General features: G+C 36.7%; 1 protein-coding gene across 2 annotated transcripts in view; it reads left to right on the forward strand.

The window, feature by feature from the left end:
• The window catches only part of LOC127709948 (uncharacterized), a 67,788-nt gene that overhangs the window by 11,304 nt on the left and 36,811 nt on the right, over nt 1-19,673 (forward strand). The window contains exon 1 of one of the 2 annotated variants that reach the window (XM_052215652.1): nt 9,069-9,252. The exons of the other annotated variant lie outside the window; for it this stretch is intronic. Coding sequence (XP_052071612.1) covers nt 9,195-9,252 — 58 coding nt within the window. The 5' untranslated portion in view covers nt 9,069-9,194. Of the gene's footprint in view, nt 1-9,068; nt 9,253-19,673 lie in introns of those variants that run through there. 2 annotated transcript variants of the gene reach the window in all.

Consider the following 19,673-nt stretch of genomic DNA (forward strand, 5'->3'; position numbering starts at 1 on the left):
TGTAAAAATGGTGTTGACGTGTAAGCAGTATTTCAATATTGAAGGTTGTAAACTGTTTATTCGCTGAATAACCCATTATATGAGAAATGAAACATCACATGAAGTTCAAATATGATGAAACAATCTAACCTTACTCCAAAAGCACATTAATTTTGTTTCTTATTGAATTATGAAATATTTCATGTAAAAGTAGGACCTGGGATTTAGGTTGTGGACCTTTCAGTTTGGAGTGTCAAAGGTCCTGGACCTTCCAGTACAAAATGTTAATTTGAACCCCTGACTAAGGCTTGTTTACCTCAGGAATAGATTACCTTAGCTGTATTTGGCTAAACCTTTTGGTATTTTTGGTCCTCAACGCTCTTCAACTTCTTACTTTATTTGGCCTTTTTAACTTTTTTGATCCGAACGTCATTGATAAGTCTTTTGTAGACGAAACGCGCGTCTGGCGCAAAATGCAAAATTTCAATCCTGGTATTTATGATGAGTTTATATACATAGCTGTGTGACCTGCAGGCTCCTATGACGGGCTCTGGAAAATATCGATGAGGATAAGACCTGCATGCACCTTTGGTCAGATCTATGGTGACGTGACCTGCAGGCTCATACGATGGGCTATGGTACAGATACATATCAGTGTGACCTGCAGGTAGTTACAATAGGCTAACGTTACATATAAACAAAAGTGTGACCTGAAGGCAATGATGGTACAGATACATTTTGGTGTGACCTGCAGGTTCCTATGATAGGATATGGAACATAAAAAAGTGGTGTGACCTACAGGCACCTATAATAAACCTGCAGGCACTATGATAGGATACGGTACATAAAAATGCGGTGTGGCCTTCAGGCACCTACGATTTTAGATGGACATACAAAACGCTGTGTGACCTAGAGGCACTTATGATAAACCTGCAGTCACCTATGATGGAATATTGTAAATAAAAATAAGCTGTGTGACCTACGGGCACCTATGATAGGCTGTGGTATAAATAAATAGCAGTATGACCTGCAGGCTCCTATGAAAGGCTTAGATACAGACATGTGGCAATGTGACCTGTAGGCACCTATGATAGGCTATGGTGCAGATCTATAGTGAAGTGACCTACAAGCACCTAGGATAGGCTATTGTACAGATCTATGGTGATGCGACCTGTAGGCACCCATGATTGACTATGGTACAGATCTATGGTAGGGTGAACTGCAGGCACCTAAGATAGACTATAAAACAGATAAATATCAGTGTGACCTGCAGGCACCTATGATAGGCTATGACTCAGATAAAAAATTCGACCTGTAGGCACCTATAGACTATGGTACAGGCACCTATGATAGGATTTGGTACATAAATAAAGCTGTGTGACCTACAGGCACCTTCGATAGGCTGTGGTACAAATAAATAGCAGTGTGACCTGCAGGCTCCTATGAAAGGCTTAAGTAAAGAAATATAGCGATGTGACCTGTAGGCTTCTATGATAGACTATGGTGCAGATCTATAGTGAATGACCTACAAGTACATATGATAGACCCATGATAGACTATGGTACAGATCTGTGGTGATGTGACATGAAGGCACATATGCTAGGCTATAGTACATATAAAATATTGTATGGCCTGCAGGCACCTATGATAGACTATGGTATAGATCTATGGTAATGTAACCTGCAGGCACTTAAGAAAAACTATAGAACAGATAGATATCAGTGTGAACTGCAGGCATCTATGATAGTCTACGGTACACATAAAACGTTGTATGGCCTGCATTCACCTATAGACTATTGTATAGAAAAAACGTTGTTGGACCTGAAGGCACCTATGATAGGATTATGTGCAGATATATGGCAATGTGACCAGCAGGCACCTATAATAGGCTATGGTACAAATAAATAGCAGTGTGACCTACAGGCACCTATGATAGGCTATGTTGCAAATAAAAAGTTGTATGATCTACCGGCACCTATGATAGGCTATAGTGCAGATCTGTAGTGAAGTGACCGACAGGCACCTATGATAGACTATGGTGCAAAATCTATGGTGATGTAACCTGCAGGCACCTATAATAGACTAAGATACAGATGAATAGCAATGTGACCTGCAGGCACCCATGCTAGGCTATAGTGCAGATCTATGGTGGTGTGGCCTGTAGGCACCTATTATAGTCTTTGGTACAGATAAATAAGCAATGTGACCTGCAGGTACCAATGATAGACTATAGTACAGATCAATAGTGATGTGACCTGCAGACACCTACGATGGGCTATGGTACATATAAAAAGCTGTAAGAACTGCAGGCACCCATAATAGGCTTTGATCTATGTTGATGTGACCTGTGTGCATTTATGATAGGCTATGGTACTGATAAATAGTAGTGTGACCTGCAGGCTCTTATGATAGGCTTTGGTGTAGATCATAAGTGAAATAACCTACAGACACCTATGCTAACTGCGAGTACTCTCAGATCTGTACTTAGTGTTTTTTGTTTGTTATTCGCATGTACAAGTACCCATCCACGTCCACTTTGTGTTATGTTAGTCTGTATTTCTATTGTATCCATTTGATGAGTTAAGCCTTTTTCAACTGATTTTTAAATTTTGTTTTTATGTTCTACTGTTACACCACGGTCCCAGGTTAGGGGAGGGTTGGCGCTTTCAAACTAGTTTAACCCCGCCACATTCTGTATGTGCCTGTCCCAATTCAGGAACCGGTAATTCAGTGGTTGTCATTTGTTGCTGTGTTACATATTTGTTTTTCGTTTATTATTTTGTACTTAAATTAGGCCGTTAATATAGCTGACTATGTGGTATGGGCTTTGCTCATTGTTAAACACCGAAAGGGGACCTATAGTTGTTAATTTCTGTGTCATTGGGTCTATTGTGGAGAGTTGTCTCATTGGCAATCATACCACATCTTCCTTTTATATGTATGGGGCAAATCTATAGTGATGTGCCCTGCAGGCACCTACCATACAGATATATAAATGAACGTATGACCTGCAGGCACCTTTAATAGCATTTGGTGCAGATCTATGGAGATTTGACCTGCAGGCTCATATTATAGGCTATGTTACAGATTATTAGCAGTGTGACCTGCAAACTCAAATGATAGGCTTTGTTACAGATCTTAAGTGATGTGATCTGCAGGCACCTATGGTACAGATATTTTTTGGTCAGACTGTGTGAACTGCAGGCACATTTGGTACAGATAAATTATGGTGTTACCTGCAGGCACCTATAATATTGTATATGATAATACGCGTAGGTATATGCAGCACTACTTTTTTATAAGTGGTGACTGGCAGTAACCGTTCACATAAGCTTTTATCCTCGTGCCCGCTTCCCGCGCAAAAAAGTTGGGAGAATTTGATCGTTGTTAGATTTTACCCAGAAATATCGCCTTTGAAGGGTGATAAACATATTATCTGAATTTTTGACACTGAGATATTGTAAAATATCAACCCGCTCGACAGAATATAAAGCTTTGTGGCTCGTTTGCTACGCTCACTAGCCTCCAAACTTCACATTCTGGCTCACGGGATGATATTTTACTATATCTAGCTGTCAAAATCCCGATAATATATACATATACCCACTGGCGGGGGACACATTTAGCTACTATGTAGCAATGCCAAGTGTTAAGGCGGTGGTAACAATGTAAACGTTTTATTAACTTGATTATCTCAGACACCTCGGACAACCATATTGGGTATGAAATGACTTGTCAGCAAGTTGCTTTTCCCATAGCCTTGACCTCATTTTCATGGTCAAGTTGTCATGTTAAGTTTTTGGATAAGTGTTTGTAAAAAAATATGTGGTATGTATATGTGTGTCATTCTGGCAATATGAGGATAAACCCAAGGGGAAAATACAAACCCACGTACAGGGTAAATGCGTCAATGGCAGGCCGGACATCCATCAGGACAGAAAACAGGGGAAACTGACTGGGACAACGATATATCAAGTCGAGTCGACCCAGATACAACGGTTGCTTCCCTGATGGGGAAAGGCAAAACATCCACATTATGGAATCTCGGAATGAAACCACCCTGCAATTACAGGAACAACCAGTCCACAGATTTCGCAATGATAAGTCTGTAAACATTCCTTGCGGAAAGAATTCCGACCAATCAGAAACAAGTATTGGTCATGGAGTCATGTTTGAAAAATGAGGGAACTTTGTAGAGATTAATGGTGAGTAGTTTCAGAGGAGAAATTAAAATTTAAAAAGTTTAACGGACGGACACAAAGTGATGGCATAAGCTTAGAAATTCTTTTGGGTCAGAATAGCTAGAACGGGTTCCGGCTCTAACTGTCACGTCTAAGTAGAAAGAGTGTATATAAGCACTAACCTATCATTTCTAGGTGTTCCAGACGGAGTTTTGGCAGGCTCAAAAATGTAGATTAGGTTTTCATGTGGTTATGTGATGATTTATGTCAGTTGCTTACCGCAGGTCGGCGGTTTCCTCCGGGTACTCGGGGTTTCTGACCAATAAAACTAACCGTCATGAAATAACCAAACAAATTATGGAAAGTTATGTTGAACCCCATCAAAATAAAAAAATTGATAATGGAAAACTAGCATGACACTCTAAAATTGTGTATCAAATTCCTTCAATTAATTCAAATATCACTACCATAAAAAGATCAGAATTTTGCTTTCAACGATGGGACACCATTAATCATGGGATAACGGCGATAACAAATTGTTATGCCTCGGGCGCGGTAAGTATGTGTTATCCAGATCACAAGGAGCAGTCTACGTCATAAACTGGTGTTGGCTTGTATTCTATGACGATGGAAGTGTGGTTGTCAGCCGAGAACCAGCTTATCTACGTCATATACCTTTTCAATTTGAAGGGCAAGAAATAGGAAACTCGTGGTTTTATGATACTTATCCTTATATGACAATAACAAATAAACCCGCCTAATTCATCTCGAAATAATTTGGAGAAAACAAATTAAAAGTTTTTAATTATTGTTCAGTGTATTGTAGTAATCATGGCTCCATTATGATGCGGAATATGTTTCGCAGCTCAATATACAAGTTGGTAGCAGCATATGGATCTTCTGGTTTATCCAAATGATTTTCTCTCATAACAATACAAGCGAGATCAAAAACATTTTGTCACAAATATCTTCAGGAAATAAACATTCCTCCAGACAAGCCTCAACATCCTCTGGTCGAACAGGACATAGGAAATTAAGGGTGTCTTTATTTCTCGGACAGTTGTAGAGTATTACTGCACGGCCATGTACAGTCCCTTCGTACTTACACGGTCGGATTTTGTGATGGTTCCAAGTATCTACGACATTCTGGAATTCCCTCTATAAAATAAAAAATTACAAATCTAATTATAACATTTTTAAATTTTAGAGACAATCAATTTCGGTTATTTAAACGGATTGAAAAATTACATTCATAGATACATTTTCCATTTTGTGTAATAATACATGTACTCAGTAGGATATGTAATGGTTAGTTGTCCATTGAACAGCAAATAGAACATTAAAGATAGTAATGGTACATAGTATATGTTTATCATACCTTCAAAAGTTTCATGAAACAAAACTGGAGAAGATTTTTGTCGATGAAATCCCCGGTATAAAATCCATCCTTCTTGAAAGTTTAAAACAGTGAGATCCAGAAATCCGTATTTTCTCTTCTAAGTACACTCCACCAACTTTCTATACGCTGGTTGTGTTGGCTAGTACCATATATGAATGTATTCCTATGATCATTTCGATGGAAAAACGTTTGCATCTGAACTGTGTGTGTGTTTTCTGTCCCTAAGTCACCGCGCATTCTCAACGGTACGCCATATTTCTTATAACAGCTTTTATATAATATCCGGCAATTACCCGAGGGTCGCTTCTTGTTCTGTTAACATATAGCCATACAATAAATCTGGAGTAACCGTCAATGCATCCATTAATGCAAAATCCGAAAGGCTTCAGTTTATCGTAAGAATCTAGATGCCATATAAAGTTTGGCCCTTGACCATTATATTCCCGTCTCTTAAGTTTTCGCTTCAATCTGTTATTAACACTACCAGGATTTAAAGCACGCATTAAAAGTCGCACTGTTTCTTTTCTTACGGTCAGTCCACTGTGCAAACATTTTAGGTGCATCCAGCGGTATCCATTCAGCTGTCCGGACTCTTGTACTTGTTCATGAATAAACATGGCTACGTCTAGTAGATCAGAGTAATTTTTCCTTCTGTATAATCCAAAGCTAGACAACAGCCTTTTTAGGTGACACAAAGAAATGCCAATCCTGTGTTTTTCATTAAGGATTTGTAATAGTTCCTTGTAATTAAGTCCAAGGTGAAAATACACAAAAATAAATTGATCCCTTTCTTGCATCCTTATTTGCAACACGCTATAAAACACGATTTTACATTTCTAGCGATAGACTTTACATCTCCAGCGCTTGACTTTACTTCTTCAGTGCTACACTTTATATCTTCAGCGCTAGACTTTACATCTTCAGCGCTGGACTTTACATCTCCAGCGCTGGACTTTACATCCCCAGCGCTAGACTTTACATCTTCAGCGCTTGACTTTACATCTCCAGCGCTAGACTTTAGATCTCCAGTGCTGGACTTTACACCTCCAGCGCTAGACTTTACATCTTCAGCGCAGGACTTTTCATCTCCAGCGCTAGACTTTACATCTCTAGCGCTTGACTTTACATCTCCAGCGCTAGACTTTACACATCTTCAGCGCAGGACTTTAAAAGACACTTTATAATCTGTGTGAGACCAACAGGACTCCGTAGAGATCTGATTGTTTTGACCCATTCTGACAAAGTGTCCAGTTCAACTTCTTCTCGTTTAGCCCATGCTCTTGCGTAGTCCTCAATGGAATTCATAATTATTTTGAAGTTATGGTTCCAATTGATATGTTGGGGTTCTCTAAACTTAGGACCATGAGAAATCACCTTTCGGAGATTTTCATGTTGAAATATGTCCGGGTGCGGGAATTTCTCGCTGCATTGAAGACCTGTTGGTGACCATCTGCTGTTGTCTGTTCTATGGTCGGGTTGTTGTCTCTTTGACACATTCCCCATTTCCATTCTCAATTTTATTAGATCCCCAGTAATAACATGACCAGAGGGGCTGTAATTAAAAGGCGAGTGGGAACAGTCACATGTCAGAGGGTTTTTAGGTATTGTTCTAAATCAAGGTCCTGCAATGCTTGTTTATAGTTAAATACTTTGGGTGCAATGGTTTTGGTGTAACTGTAGGATACAATAGGAACAGACAGATTTTGAAAATAAAAAGGAATTTTAGATGTTACCTTCTTGTGATGTAGAACGTTGCAGATGTTGATTGCATCAATTCCTCTATTGGTAAAGTGAACAGGAAGGAGATTTCCTCTTTTCTTCATGTAAAGGTTCCGATCTTATTGGTTTGAAAAGACGGAAAAGAGTTACATCACAAATTATACTGACAAATCTGTATATTGGAGAAAATGTATTGATGCATCCCTTGTCAAGAGCATAATCTCTCAAACATTTAAGAAAATGAACAGGCAGTGAAAAAAAGAATAGTTCTAATGTAATGTAACCCTAGCTAGCGAATGATGAAGATGTGAAAGAAGGTCATCAAAGCTCCCAGAGGGCGATCTAGATTTGGAAGACTTTTTTACATTAGGCCGATGGTAATGTTTTTGCCCATGACTACGTTATTGTCGTAAGGTAGTATTAAATAGACTCATTACATTAACATCACTGAAGGCTGGACTTGACAAATTTCCTACTCCTTTGACATTATCATTGCAACCATATGGCATTGCAGTATATACCTAATTCCCTTATCCAGAAATTTTCTCTATCTTTTCGGAAAGGAGTACTGAGTACAGGGCTATCGTGATTAACATATTACATGTCTTACACGTGCTCCTTCTTCCTTTTTTATGTTTACAAGATGAAATGAAAGGTGTTGATTCACTTGTAGCAGGTGTCTTTAAACAGTCTAAAATATTAACGCAACATGGCTTTAAATTATGAAAAGTATCTGAATTTTTAAAATAGTAATTACCTTCTGGCTGAACATACGTCAAATCAAGGGTATCCCGGTGGAACACACAAATCAAATGCTACAGTGTTCCGTGCAGCAAAAGAGGACCTTTGTAACCCGGGCGACGTCCCAGCCGGTTTGTTCTTTGTATTATTTGTTTTCATCATGCATAAAGCTACCAAGTTAATGATGCCCTCGGGATATGCATTAGGTATGTTCTGCATAATCGAAAAACGAGCCGACATTTTGTCCAGATTTTCTATCTATTTAAGGTATTGTATTTAATGTCCCCTTTTCACCAAGTCGTGACAGCGTACGCAAGCTATGATGAGTAAGTTCACGAAGGATTAAAATTGGCCCTAAGATTAAGATGTTTTTCAAGCCAGGCTAAAATACTTCAAATTTCACATTTTCAACATTTAGGATCGTAGGTTGCGGCCAATGGTTTCCTCAAGCTGTTAGGTCCGAAAAATGCACAAAATCATCGTGTTTTGACAATTTTGACTATGTACAGGAATTTTCCGGAAAAATGGTGGGTTAAACCTTGTTTTATAGCTAACTTAACCTCCTACTTATATGTCAGTTGTTTATAGTTCCGTTATATTGACAAAATTGATTGAGCAACCCAAACAAACACAACTGAAAAATGTAACAATAATTAGGTCTAAGAATCCAGCAGCAAATACTGTGTTAACATACGTCACAGACATACAACACAACTGACGTTCTTTTCTTAAAAAAGTATCTTTTTGTTTGATATACCTCAAACAAATCATGACATCTTTATAAAGGAAAGTAAAATTAAAGGCTGGTCGAACATTTTCTTGTCTTTCAAGGTTTAAGGCTCTTAACATATTATAGATCAATATCACAGGTTAGACTCTTCGTTACAAAAGAATATCTTTAAAATCTTTCACTTTGAAAGCTTTTCCATCATAATATTTTCTAAAGAGGCATACGGTTGCATAAATTGTGATCACGCGGTGACATTTTGAATTATAGCAATCCTTCCCTATGCAGTCCATACATTTTCCCTTTATTTAATTGAAAACTTTATCACTAACTGTATATCATATCTATTAAAACAAATGTTTATTTCAAACAGGCAACAGCTGCTTAACATTGTCTATAAACTGATTGATAAAAGTTTCCTTGACTAGTCATTTGAAACGGATTAACAATGTATCATGTATCCATGTTGGCAAACAGGAAGATCTACGAATGTCAACACGTGACAGGTAAAAATAGATGGTACTTAACGGCCATATGTATATACGTGTATTTTTTAATTGTTATTGTTTCATTTTCCGTTTTATAGATAACATATGATTAGAAATAAGCAATAACGACTGAACAAATATCTAATATTTATAGTGTAAACGATTAAAATATATCAATAAACCATAATTATTTGTTATTCAGATAAAAGTAAAACCCAAGTACAGTAATATACAAGTTTTTTCAACTACATGTATAAGATTAACTGTATAGGGTAAAATTAGTATGATAAATTGTTGAAGTTTGTCTGATACGTTTTATATCCTAGTGAACCTTCAAGCGCTTTGCCTGAACTCAATAGTTAAATTAAACTCGATAAGGTTTCAACTCCTTCAGGCAAACTTGTTTACATTAACAGGAAAAATGTGAAAAATCAATTGAGAAAACTAACGTTCTTACAAAACAATTTACAAAAAAATATATAAAAATGACAGACGTCAATCAACGACTGTACTACAGGCTCCCAACTTGGGACAGGCACATATAGAATGTGGTGGGGGTCATCCCTCCCCTAACATGGGATGGTAATGTGTCTGCCCACTTAAAATCAAACTGTAAACATCAATTGCAATTAGCTTAACTCAAAATATCGATAAGAGGAACAAAGTTTGTGCATCGTACCATTCTGATGAGAAACGCAATTTCCAACGTATTTGAACAGTTTATCTCTATATGAGGGGTGGAAAGGGGGTACCTTTCTCCTTTCTCCCGTCCCTTCTCTCCTTTCTCCCTCCCCTCTGCTTCCATCTCCCACCTTAACAACCGTCTTTGTTCAGATCAATCGATTTTAATACAAATTTGAATTAATATATGACCATATATAGGTGGCATATGTCTTTATTAAAGCATATAATGATTTTACGAACAAGGCCTGCCTCCGACTCGTACGCAAATTAATACACATTGTTGGAATGTTGTCAATGGTGCATTGTGCATCCCCCATGTCAAGAAACTCATTTTTGATATGTATGGTCATGTATGAGGATCATGAAATTAGACATAGTTTTTTATTGTGTCATCTCTATTTTTCCCTGTCCTCGAGAACACCTTACTTTGTATGGTCAAGTGGATAACGTAAATATTTTAAGGTGACCTGGAAAACGCGTTAAGTACATGTTATATTGTCTAGAGGATGGAGTGTATCTCTCTGACATTGTCAGCATCCCTTCTTTTTAAATTTGTAGAAGATCGCCAAATACTTAGAGGAAACAGATACCCACATGTGAAGGCATAAGACAAGAAAAATAATGAACCTGTGTACATATATCTGGCCTTAAATATTTGTCTAAGTTTTGCTATAAAATATAATATAATATGTACAGAATTAATAGAGATCCGTCAAGTGTCTTGGTTTTTTAACAGTTCTCCCACGTCTCGTCCTTTCACAGCTCAGTACAGTCAGTACAATTTCCTTTTCCTCAAACGTCTCGCTAACTTTTCATTGATCGTCATTGTATCAGTCTGAAGAGAGCTGGTCAGCCTATTGTAAATCTCCTCAACTAATGTATATACAACCTGACCAGGTAACAAAGGGGGTATTACACTTTCTAATATACAATTAGGTGGTATATCTCTTTGCATGTCTTTATGAAATTCAAGGCCATCATTCTCTTTATACAGAATCGCTTTGCACACTTTGTCAGTTTCAAAAACACGTTCAGTGAGACTTCCGAGAGACAACTGGTCATCCAACATGACCGCCACCAAATCATTTTCATCATAAATAGAGTCTAACACTGGTCCGGCGGGTTCATTTGAACTTTGCAATTGATCAATTGTGCGTGGTTCTGTAAGTGACGGTTTTCAGCTGTTTCGTTGATTCTAATGTCGGTAACAGACAGATCTATCGATGCATATTTAGGTGGGATATTGTTTTGGTACATGTTGAGAGGCAGCGTACCTGCATCAAACTTCGTTATATCGGCTCTTACGCTTCGATGTCGTACTCCTTTTCCATATCTCTCCCTATATTCAAACATTGGCGGCCTTCGGCTGTTGTCTGTTCTATGGTCGGGTTGTTATCTCTTTGACACATTCCCCATTTCCATTCTTAATTTTAATAGTTTCACGTCTTCTTTAGAGACACTGGACGGCTTGTCACGTTGAAACTTTGGAAACTTTTCAAGGGATAGATACTATTTTGGACTCTCATACCCTGACGTTTTCTTTGATGTGAAATAATGATATCCACAAAGCGATACTCTCTTAACACACTCAACAAGACCTCTGAGAAAATCCCTTACACAGTCACGAACTGATGGTTTTTCTGTTTTTAACCGCAACATACTGTGCAATTGTTCATTAACTATTGTAAGAGCTGAATTAATATCAAATCTCTCCAAGTATTTTGATTCTATACCAGTAATTTGCTGGGAAAGAGACTCCAACATTGTTCGAAGCATATGAACTGACTGTATTGTTTTAGAGGCTGGTACGCCATGAGGTCCTTGCAAGCAGTTAATTTTCAAATGTAAAAGTGTCTTGACCTCAGATGTGCAGTTTTCAAAGAAACTTTCAACGTCTTTCAACTTAGAAATTGACATCCTGATATCATCGCTATGACCACTTCCCAATATTTCGGTATGCACAGAAAATGACTTGTACTGGAGTACTGACAGATATTTGTGCATTGGTGACAAAGACGTTACAAGTCTGATATTTTTCGATCCAGAGTCTATAACAAACAGAGTGTTGCCTTCAGTACATATTCCTGATGGTTGCGAAATTGGCAATCTTTACCAAGACCATCCTCATTTCCTTCCTCTCCTTTCCCAGCGAACAAAACAACATCAGGTTGGTTAAGTGATACATTTTCAATGTCTTTAATCTTGTATAATGCTCTTTTCCCAACGTCAGAGTATATTAATTCAGTTCCAACTATGGCAATTCCATGTGGTTGGTTGCAGATTTTGGTACCAGTTTTCAGAATCACAGAGACTGTGTTTGAATCCAATTCTAGGCGCAGAATACCAGCTGTATGATCGGCTAAGTACAGATAGTTTGAACAGTAGGCTAATCCCAAATATCCACTCATATCTGGAACACTAATCGAGTATAAACTTGTTCCAAAAAGGTCATAGCCATAGGCAGCAACTTTTCGTTTCACAGAAACCTGCAAGATTAACTTTGTTTTCTGATCTGCTACAAAGAACAAATCTTTGTCAACTTTAACTAGTTTAGTAGGTACAACAGCGTCAATGCCAATGTCAAGAACCTGACTGTGTCTTTTGTGCCTCTTGGAAGACCTGCCGCCTCTATTCTCCTGTTGATAATTTGTCTGAGGGTTTTCAGATTACTTTTTTCGGGTTCTGTTATCTCCAAAAACGTGGCATATTCACACAGATTTATTTTGGTTGATTTAGATATGTCCAATTTCAGAGTATCTTTATGGTCTATGTAGACTATTTTGTTTTTGCCACTTTCACACACGAACAGGATCTCATCTAAATTCATAATCGAACTGGGTGTGCTCAGACCTTTTGCCAACTGTTTGACCTCTGCTGGATAGTGGGTCTAACTGAATATATAACTCCTACCCGATCAGCAACGTACAATACGGACGGATCATCAGAAAGACATATGTCTACTGGTTCCTTTAAAATGCTTGGATGATTGTCATCGCATTTTCTGTACTTTTCCGGAACGACAGTGCAAACGACCACGTCATTATCTGAATTGTGTAGACAGTCAAGGACTTTTTCTGAACTTATTTCGGCAATTGCAGCAGTTGCCTGTCGATCCTTTACCCATTATTGTCTGTGTTTGTCTTAACATTCGAAGAATGATCAAATTTATTCGGTAATTGTCAACTAAGAGCCACCAGTTTGACAAACGACCTGCTAGACATTTTCCAATATGGACCGCATCCAGACCTACACCAGTTAGACTTAATTCTGGAATTTGTCGACCCTCAATTTGGCATCAATTATTTTTTCCATTGCGGTTTTGTTTTTCTGTTCACAATCGTGAATAACAACCATCACGGCCATTCTATTACACTTGATATTGTACTCGATACATCTCTCACATGCTCGTAATTGCGGAAGTATAGAAATCTGGCCATTTATTTCACACTGATTACAGACCTGTCCCAGCTCACTGCATGCTTTGCAACTTCGATTACAACAAATACTGACATCTCCAACAACTTTCCCCCTTTCTTTTTTCAGTTCGAGACACCAAGAACATATTTGTGCTTCTTGTACCCTCTTTTCTACCGGATTTTTAACATAGTCACTACTCTGTATATATTGTGAATAGTCAAGTCCGACTGGAAGACTTACTGAATTTGTGAAGTCAGTTAAAACCAGAGTGTCAGCATCTTTAATCATAGAATCTTTTGTGTTTTTATACCTGCTTCATCTGGATGAGGATTGTTCTTGACATAATTAGCATCTATATCAAATTTTGCACCCACAAGAACTTTCCTAATTGGATCAAAGCTTAGTTCTGGTTTTAAACCTATGCCATCTCTACCCATAGACATACCGTTTTGAAAGGATGATTTCTAGAAATGATGATCAATGATCGAAAATGGCAAAAATGGTTTGGGAAATATAAATGTTGACTTTCTTCAAAGATTTGTCCATTAATTAGAACATTTAGTATCCAGTTTTTTCGTTTTTTTACCTCTTTATTTTTTTTTCAACATTAAAGTTCGTCTCCCTTTGATAGTTCTCCCTCCTTTCTCCCGCCCTTTCTCTCCTTTCTCCCGCCCCCTCTCTCCTTTCACCCGCCCCCTTTCTCCTTTCTCCCGCCCCCTTTCTCCCTGTCTCCCAATACCCTTTCCACCTACTCCTATATCTTGGTGGATTATTCCACAGTCTAATGTTAAAGGAGGTGCTCAGAACTCGCAATCATGTTTGAACTCGACACAACCAGTCCAAAGTCCGTAACCTTAATTTCAGTGGTTGTCGTTTGTTGCTGTCATATTAGTTGTTTATGCCCATACTACGACATAAGGCGAAACTTATGTTTTCTGGTCTTTGTCCGTTTTTTACTGCTAATAAACCATTATAATTCATATACAATTATTATAAAAACAAATGCAAATTACATGTAGTATTGCTTTGATGTCAATACATGAATATTTGAAAGACTGTTGAAGTAGTCAATATTAGGCATATAGGGTACCTAATTTGTCCGTCAAAGATCTCCGTCAGTTGAAAAGGTACAACTTTTGTTTTAGGTGGTGTGTAAGTTGAATACAACATGTTGTATTTTGTAGAGATTGTTATTTACCATTCCTGAAAATTACAAGATGTTGTACTTTGTTTTTTGTTGCTAATGATAGGCATGAGGGGTATATCGTTTGTCCGCCTTACTACAGTTTTCAGGCTTGCAAGGTTATAATACAGGTTTGAAAGTTTATAGTATGCTTAGTTTACGATTTGTTGTGCATTTTTGTTATTTAGTGTTTGCTTATTTTGTGTTGTGTCACGTCTCGTTGTTTTTGATGTATACCACCTTTGATGAGTATTTAGTATGGCGAAAAATGTTCACTTATGTTCTTGAACTATGAACAACAAATTTATTTATTTTGTGAAAAATATTTCCGTACTCCATGTACTCCTTACTACTGAGTTATTATTATTTATCTGTGTGCCTTATTTTGTTTGGCTGCATTTTGTCCAAGGTTGTGGTTGTCTTTCTGATATTGTTTTACATCTCGCCCCTTTTCTATATTAATTTCATATTTACATTGTGTCATGGATCAAGTTTCTTCGTTTATAGTGTGTTTACTTGTTTTTGTTAATATGTCTTTTGACTGAGTTAGGCCATTTCTATAGATATTTCATAGTGTGTCAATCTATGTTGTGATGTTAAGCTATTGTTTTGGGTTTGGGTGAGGGTCGGCGCCTGTTGGGGCGTTTAGACTCGCTGCATTTGATTGCGCTTGTCCATGGTCGGAAACCTGGTTCGGTGGTTGTCGTTTGTTGATGTAGTTCAGAAGTATTTCTCGTTTCTCGTTTTTTATATAGATTAGACCGTTGGATTTCTGTTTGAATGGTTTTACACTAGTCATTTTTGGAGAATCTGAGACATTGGTAATTAAATATTTTTGTAATTCGTGATCACTGATTTTTATCATTCGTGATATCCGGTTAACTTCGTTATCACGAATGTTACAAAACAAAAGCACTCAAATATATCGATTAACTTTCAGTAAAAATTTCCGAAGAAAGCATATCCAGTAGTTTCTGAGAAAATGTCCATTTGGTGAGTCGTATATTTGATTTTTTCGATTTTTCTTGCTAGTATAGTAACAACAAAAATTTAGGACACTTTTCAATATTATTTTTTAAAGTCATTTCCAAATTTTTCAATAACTTTCTTATTTAAGAAAATATCTAAATGTCAACGAACAAATGTTTGATTTAGGTTCATTAAAGCGTTGGCTATTTATATACAAATTTGAATACTTCCTTAAATGTAAAAGAAGAAATATAGCAGAAATACGGAATTCCAGTGAAAACTCAAATCAGAAAATCCTTTATCAAATAGCAAAATCAAAAGCTCAAACACATAAACCACCATTTCCCTCATGTAATAATGAAATCTTTTATATTAGAAGACATGCAATGATATAATCATATATCATACCCATAAATATATAATAGAAATGATCTTTATTGCAACCCATTGATAGTCTCGAGTGCTCGTTGATTTGTTTGATATCAGTGATATTGAACAGCTGAGTAAAATATTGACATACTATCTACTAGTATCAAATCACCACGACCAAATATGTTAATATGCACCATATTAACAAAAGAGTGAGCTCCATAATTTTTCCCCAGATTCATAAAAAAAAGAAATTTTGTTTCCTAGCAAATCATTATAAGCCAAATATAACTAAAAATATTTTCCAGTCATTTAAAATGTAACTATTTTATTTTGAAAACAGTTGAAAATAAGTGTAAATATGTAATTCCAAGATATATTTATGCAATGCAACATAAAATAAGTAGATTGGGTATTTCGTTTGAATTGTTTTATATTTTTCATTTCGGGGTCTTTTTAATAGCTGGCTATGCAGTATGGGCTTTGTTCATTGTTGAAGGCCGTACGGTGACCTGTAGTTGTTAATTTCTGTGTCATTACATCTCTCATGAAGAGTTGTCTCATTGGCAATCATACCCCATCTTCTTTTTTATATATGATTCCAATTGAAGCATATATCCACAAGTGACCAAATGACGTAGATGTGAGCTATTATAGGTCTTTGTAAAAGGTCCCGACATAACAAACTGTAAAACTATTCAAAAGAAAAAACCACGGCCTGATTCAGGTACAAAGCAACAATAGCAAAAATAAATATGATAAACACTGATTAAGAGGCTTCTCTCTTGAGAAATTCACATTCAGTAAATGGCATGTTTAGGGACGTCCAACCCTCTACTAACCTGGGTAGTGATGCAACAGCACAACATAAGAACAAACTATTGAAAAATAAAAAAAAAACGAAAGATAAATATAATATACAAGTTTAATTTGTATTCAATTAAGGGCAAGCTATAAAAAGACATGTTATACTATTGCCATACATGTTAAAATTGAGAATGGAAATTTGGAATGTGTCAAAGAGACAACAACCCGACCAACAGCCGAAAGACACCAATGGGTCTTCAACACAGCGATAAAATCCCGCACCCGGAGGCGGGGTTCAGCTGGCCCCCGTCAAAAATGTGTACTAGTTCAGTAAAAATGGACGTCACACTAAACTCCGAAACATATAAATGAATTAAATTAAAAACAAAACATACAAGACTAACAAAGGCCAGAGGTTCCTGACTTGGGACAGGCGCAAAAATGCGGCGGGGTTAAACATGTATTGTGAGATCTCAACCCCCTCCCCCCCCCCCCCCCCTTAATACCACTAGCCAATGTAGAATAAACAAACACACGGCATGTTGTATATGTGTCAGTTGGTTACACTTTCATTGAAGTTTATCCTCCATCTCCCTTTATTCAATTGGCTGTCCGAAGTAAGGTATATTTTAATAGGTGTCTGTGATTGTACTCTTATTATGTTTTGCCCCAAAGAATATTAGTGTCAATAATTCTAAAAGATATACTTTTGAAATGTTCCAACTTACTTGATTAGATATTCACTTAATTGAAAAAAAAAATCAAGAATCAAAGATACTCATATTTTATAAACAGAAAGTACTAGCTAGCCCTTGTGAATTGATTCTTTTTATTGGTAAAATAACGCAAAAGACCTGTATTTGAAATGCTACTGACGCCCAGCCATTTTCTGTCTTCGTAAAAAATACTGAATGTCTGTGCTCATGCTGATATATGATTAAAATAATTAGTAACCAACTGTAAATTTGATCCTTTAAGTGAGACTTAACAAAAAAAGGATATGTAATGAATGAGCACATGTGCATGAAACAACAGGTACAAGAAATACATTGAAACTAATTAAACATAACTGTAACAACACGGTTCTGGAGCTGCTATTCAGGTATACGCTAGATGGAGAACATCTAAAACAATGAACTAAAGCTTGAATACTTTAAACCGGGATCAAAACAAGCTCTAACGTTGACCTGTGTTATGACTCTTTAGAGTGTCCGCTGCCCACGCTTTCAACTTTTCCTTAGTATCGTGTTACTCCTTCAAAACTGGTAGATTTGTCGTTAAGTGTGTCGCTTTTAACAAAAGATAATGTGCAACAAGTCACCTAAGGACCTTGTTGTAATGGTTTTTGGTGTTTAATTCACAAAAGGAAGCTAACAGAAAGAAGCCTACTGGACTGAGGATCCCTTATTTGTTCTCTTATTTGTGAGTAGTTACTTAAACAAATCATGGTCTTAATAAAAGATTCTTGTACTTTATGAATAACGCTATCATATATACTTATAACCGACTGATTTGTTTTGATTATTGTATTTGATTACTTTTTTACTTCTAGTATTTACCATGCGGTGGAACAAAAAAGGGCACTTACTAATAATCACTAATTCCAATCCTTTTTACGCGTCTTTATTTACGCAACTTCTTCTGCCTCATTTTTAGACTTATACCTCGAATTTGACACACGCGGTCATCTCACTACCAGAATCAATGACAAACGAGACGATTTTAATTTTGATATTATCAATTTCACCTTAGTATCAATATACCAACTTCAACTGCATATGGGATATACATTTCCCAACTCATTCGGTATTCAAGACCTGCAGCTGCTACTCAGACTTTGTAAAATGTCACCAGTGTCTGAGCAGAAAGTGGATGAACCAGGGGTATGTCAAAGAACGTCTCGTCCTTTTTCTAAAAAAGTTCATCGGGAGATTCCAAGACCTTGTTGATAAATATTCCGTATCAACTTCACAAATAATATACGATGGTTTTGAAGTATAGATTCTAGGTACTGACGTTGTTTATCATCTTAATAAGGCTTTATAGTATTCTTTTATTTGTCTTTGTAAATTATTTCTTTTACCGTTTAGTCTATTTTTGGTGGTGTCCATTTGACGTGGCTCGGTACTTGTACATCCCGTCATTGTGTTATTGTGCTATGGTAAATTTTTATATTCATGTCTTTCGTATTGCTAATGTGCTTTGTCTATATGCCTTTTTGTTTTTCTTTGTTGACACATTTGTTTGTTTTTATAGTTATTAAGATTATAACACAATGTTGACTGTTGTACCTCTATTTTTGACCTTTTTAACCTATTATGTCTTTGTTTTGTTCACACATTGTTGTCAATATAATGGAATTTTATGCGACAGTCATACAAGTGAGAAGTTAAGCTAGCTTTAAAACCAGGTTTAATCCACCATTTTCTATATAAGAAAATGCCTCTACCAAGTCAGGAATATGACAGTTGTTATCCATTTGTATGATGTGTTTGGGCTTTTGATTTTGCCATTTGCTTTGGGACTTTCCGTTTAGAATTTTCCTCGAAGTTCGGTATTTTTGTTATTTTACTATTTATCGCTGTTGATTAAAGGGGCCCTTTCAACCAATAGTCTATTTTATCTGTTTGCGTTGTCTTATATATGTTTTTGTTTTCCATTTTAAAATTAAATTGTTCTATTCTCAATGAACGGTGTCTAGTTAACCGCGTCAAATAATACAATTTCTCAGTATCTCCAAACCACATTTTTTAAAAGCAAATTTGAATTGTCCAGGTGGTATCGGTTTCAAGCCGTGCTTGGTACATACCCCACGCCCCCATATAATACTGCAATTACAAAAAAAATCTCACCAGATTCATAAGTTCATTAACTCTTACAAAAGTCTAGGTCCTGATAAAAAATTGTTGTGGATTTTCACATCTACATGTTATGTCCACATAAACTACTAGGTTTCATATAATTCTATTGTGTGGTTTTCAGAGTAGTTCGCTGAAAAACTGTTGCAGTA

The sequence above is a fragment of the Mytilus californianus genome, unplaced genomic scaffold (assembly GCF_021869535.1).
Source record: "Mytilus californianus isolate M0D057914Y unplaced genomic scaffold, xbMytCali1.0.p SCAF_7, whole genome shotgun sequence".
NCBI lineage: Eukaryota > Metazoa > Mollusca > Bivalvia > Mytilida > Mytilidae > Mytilus > Mytilus californianus.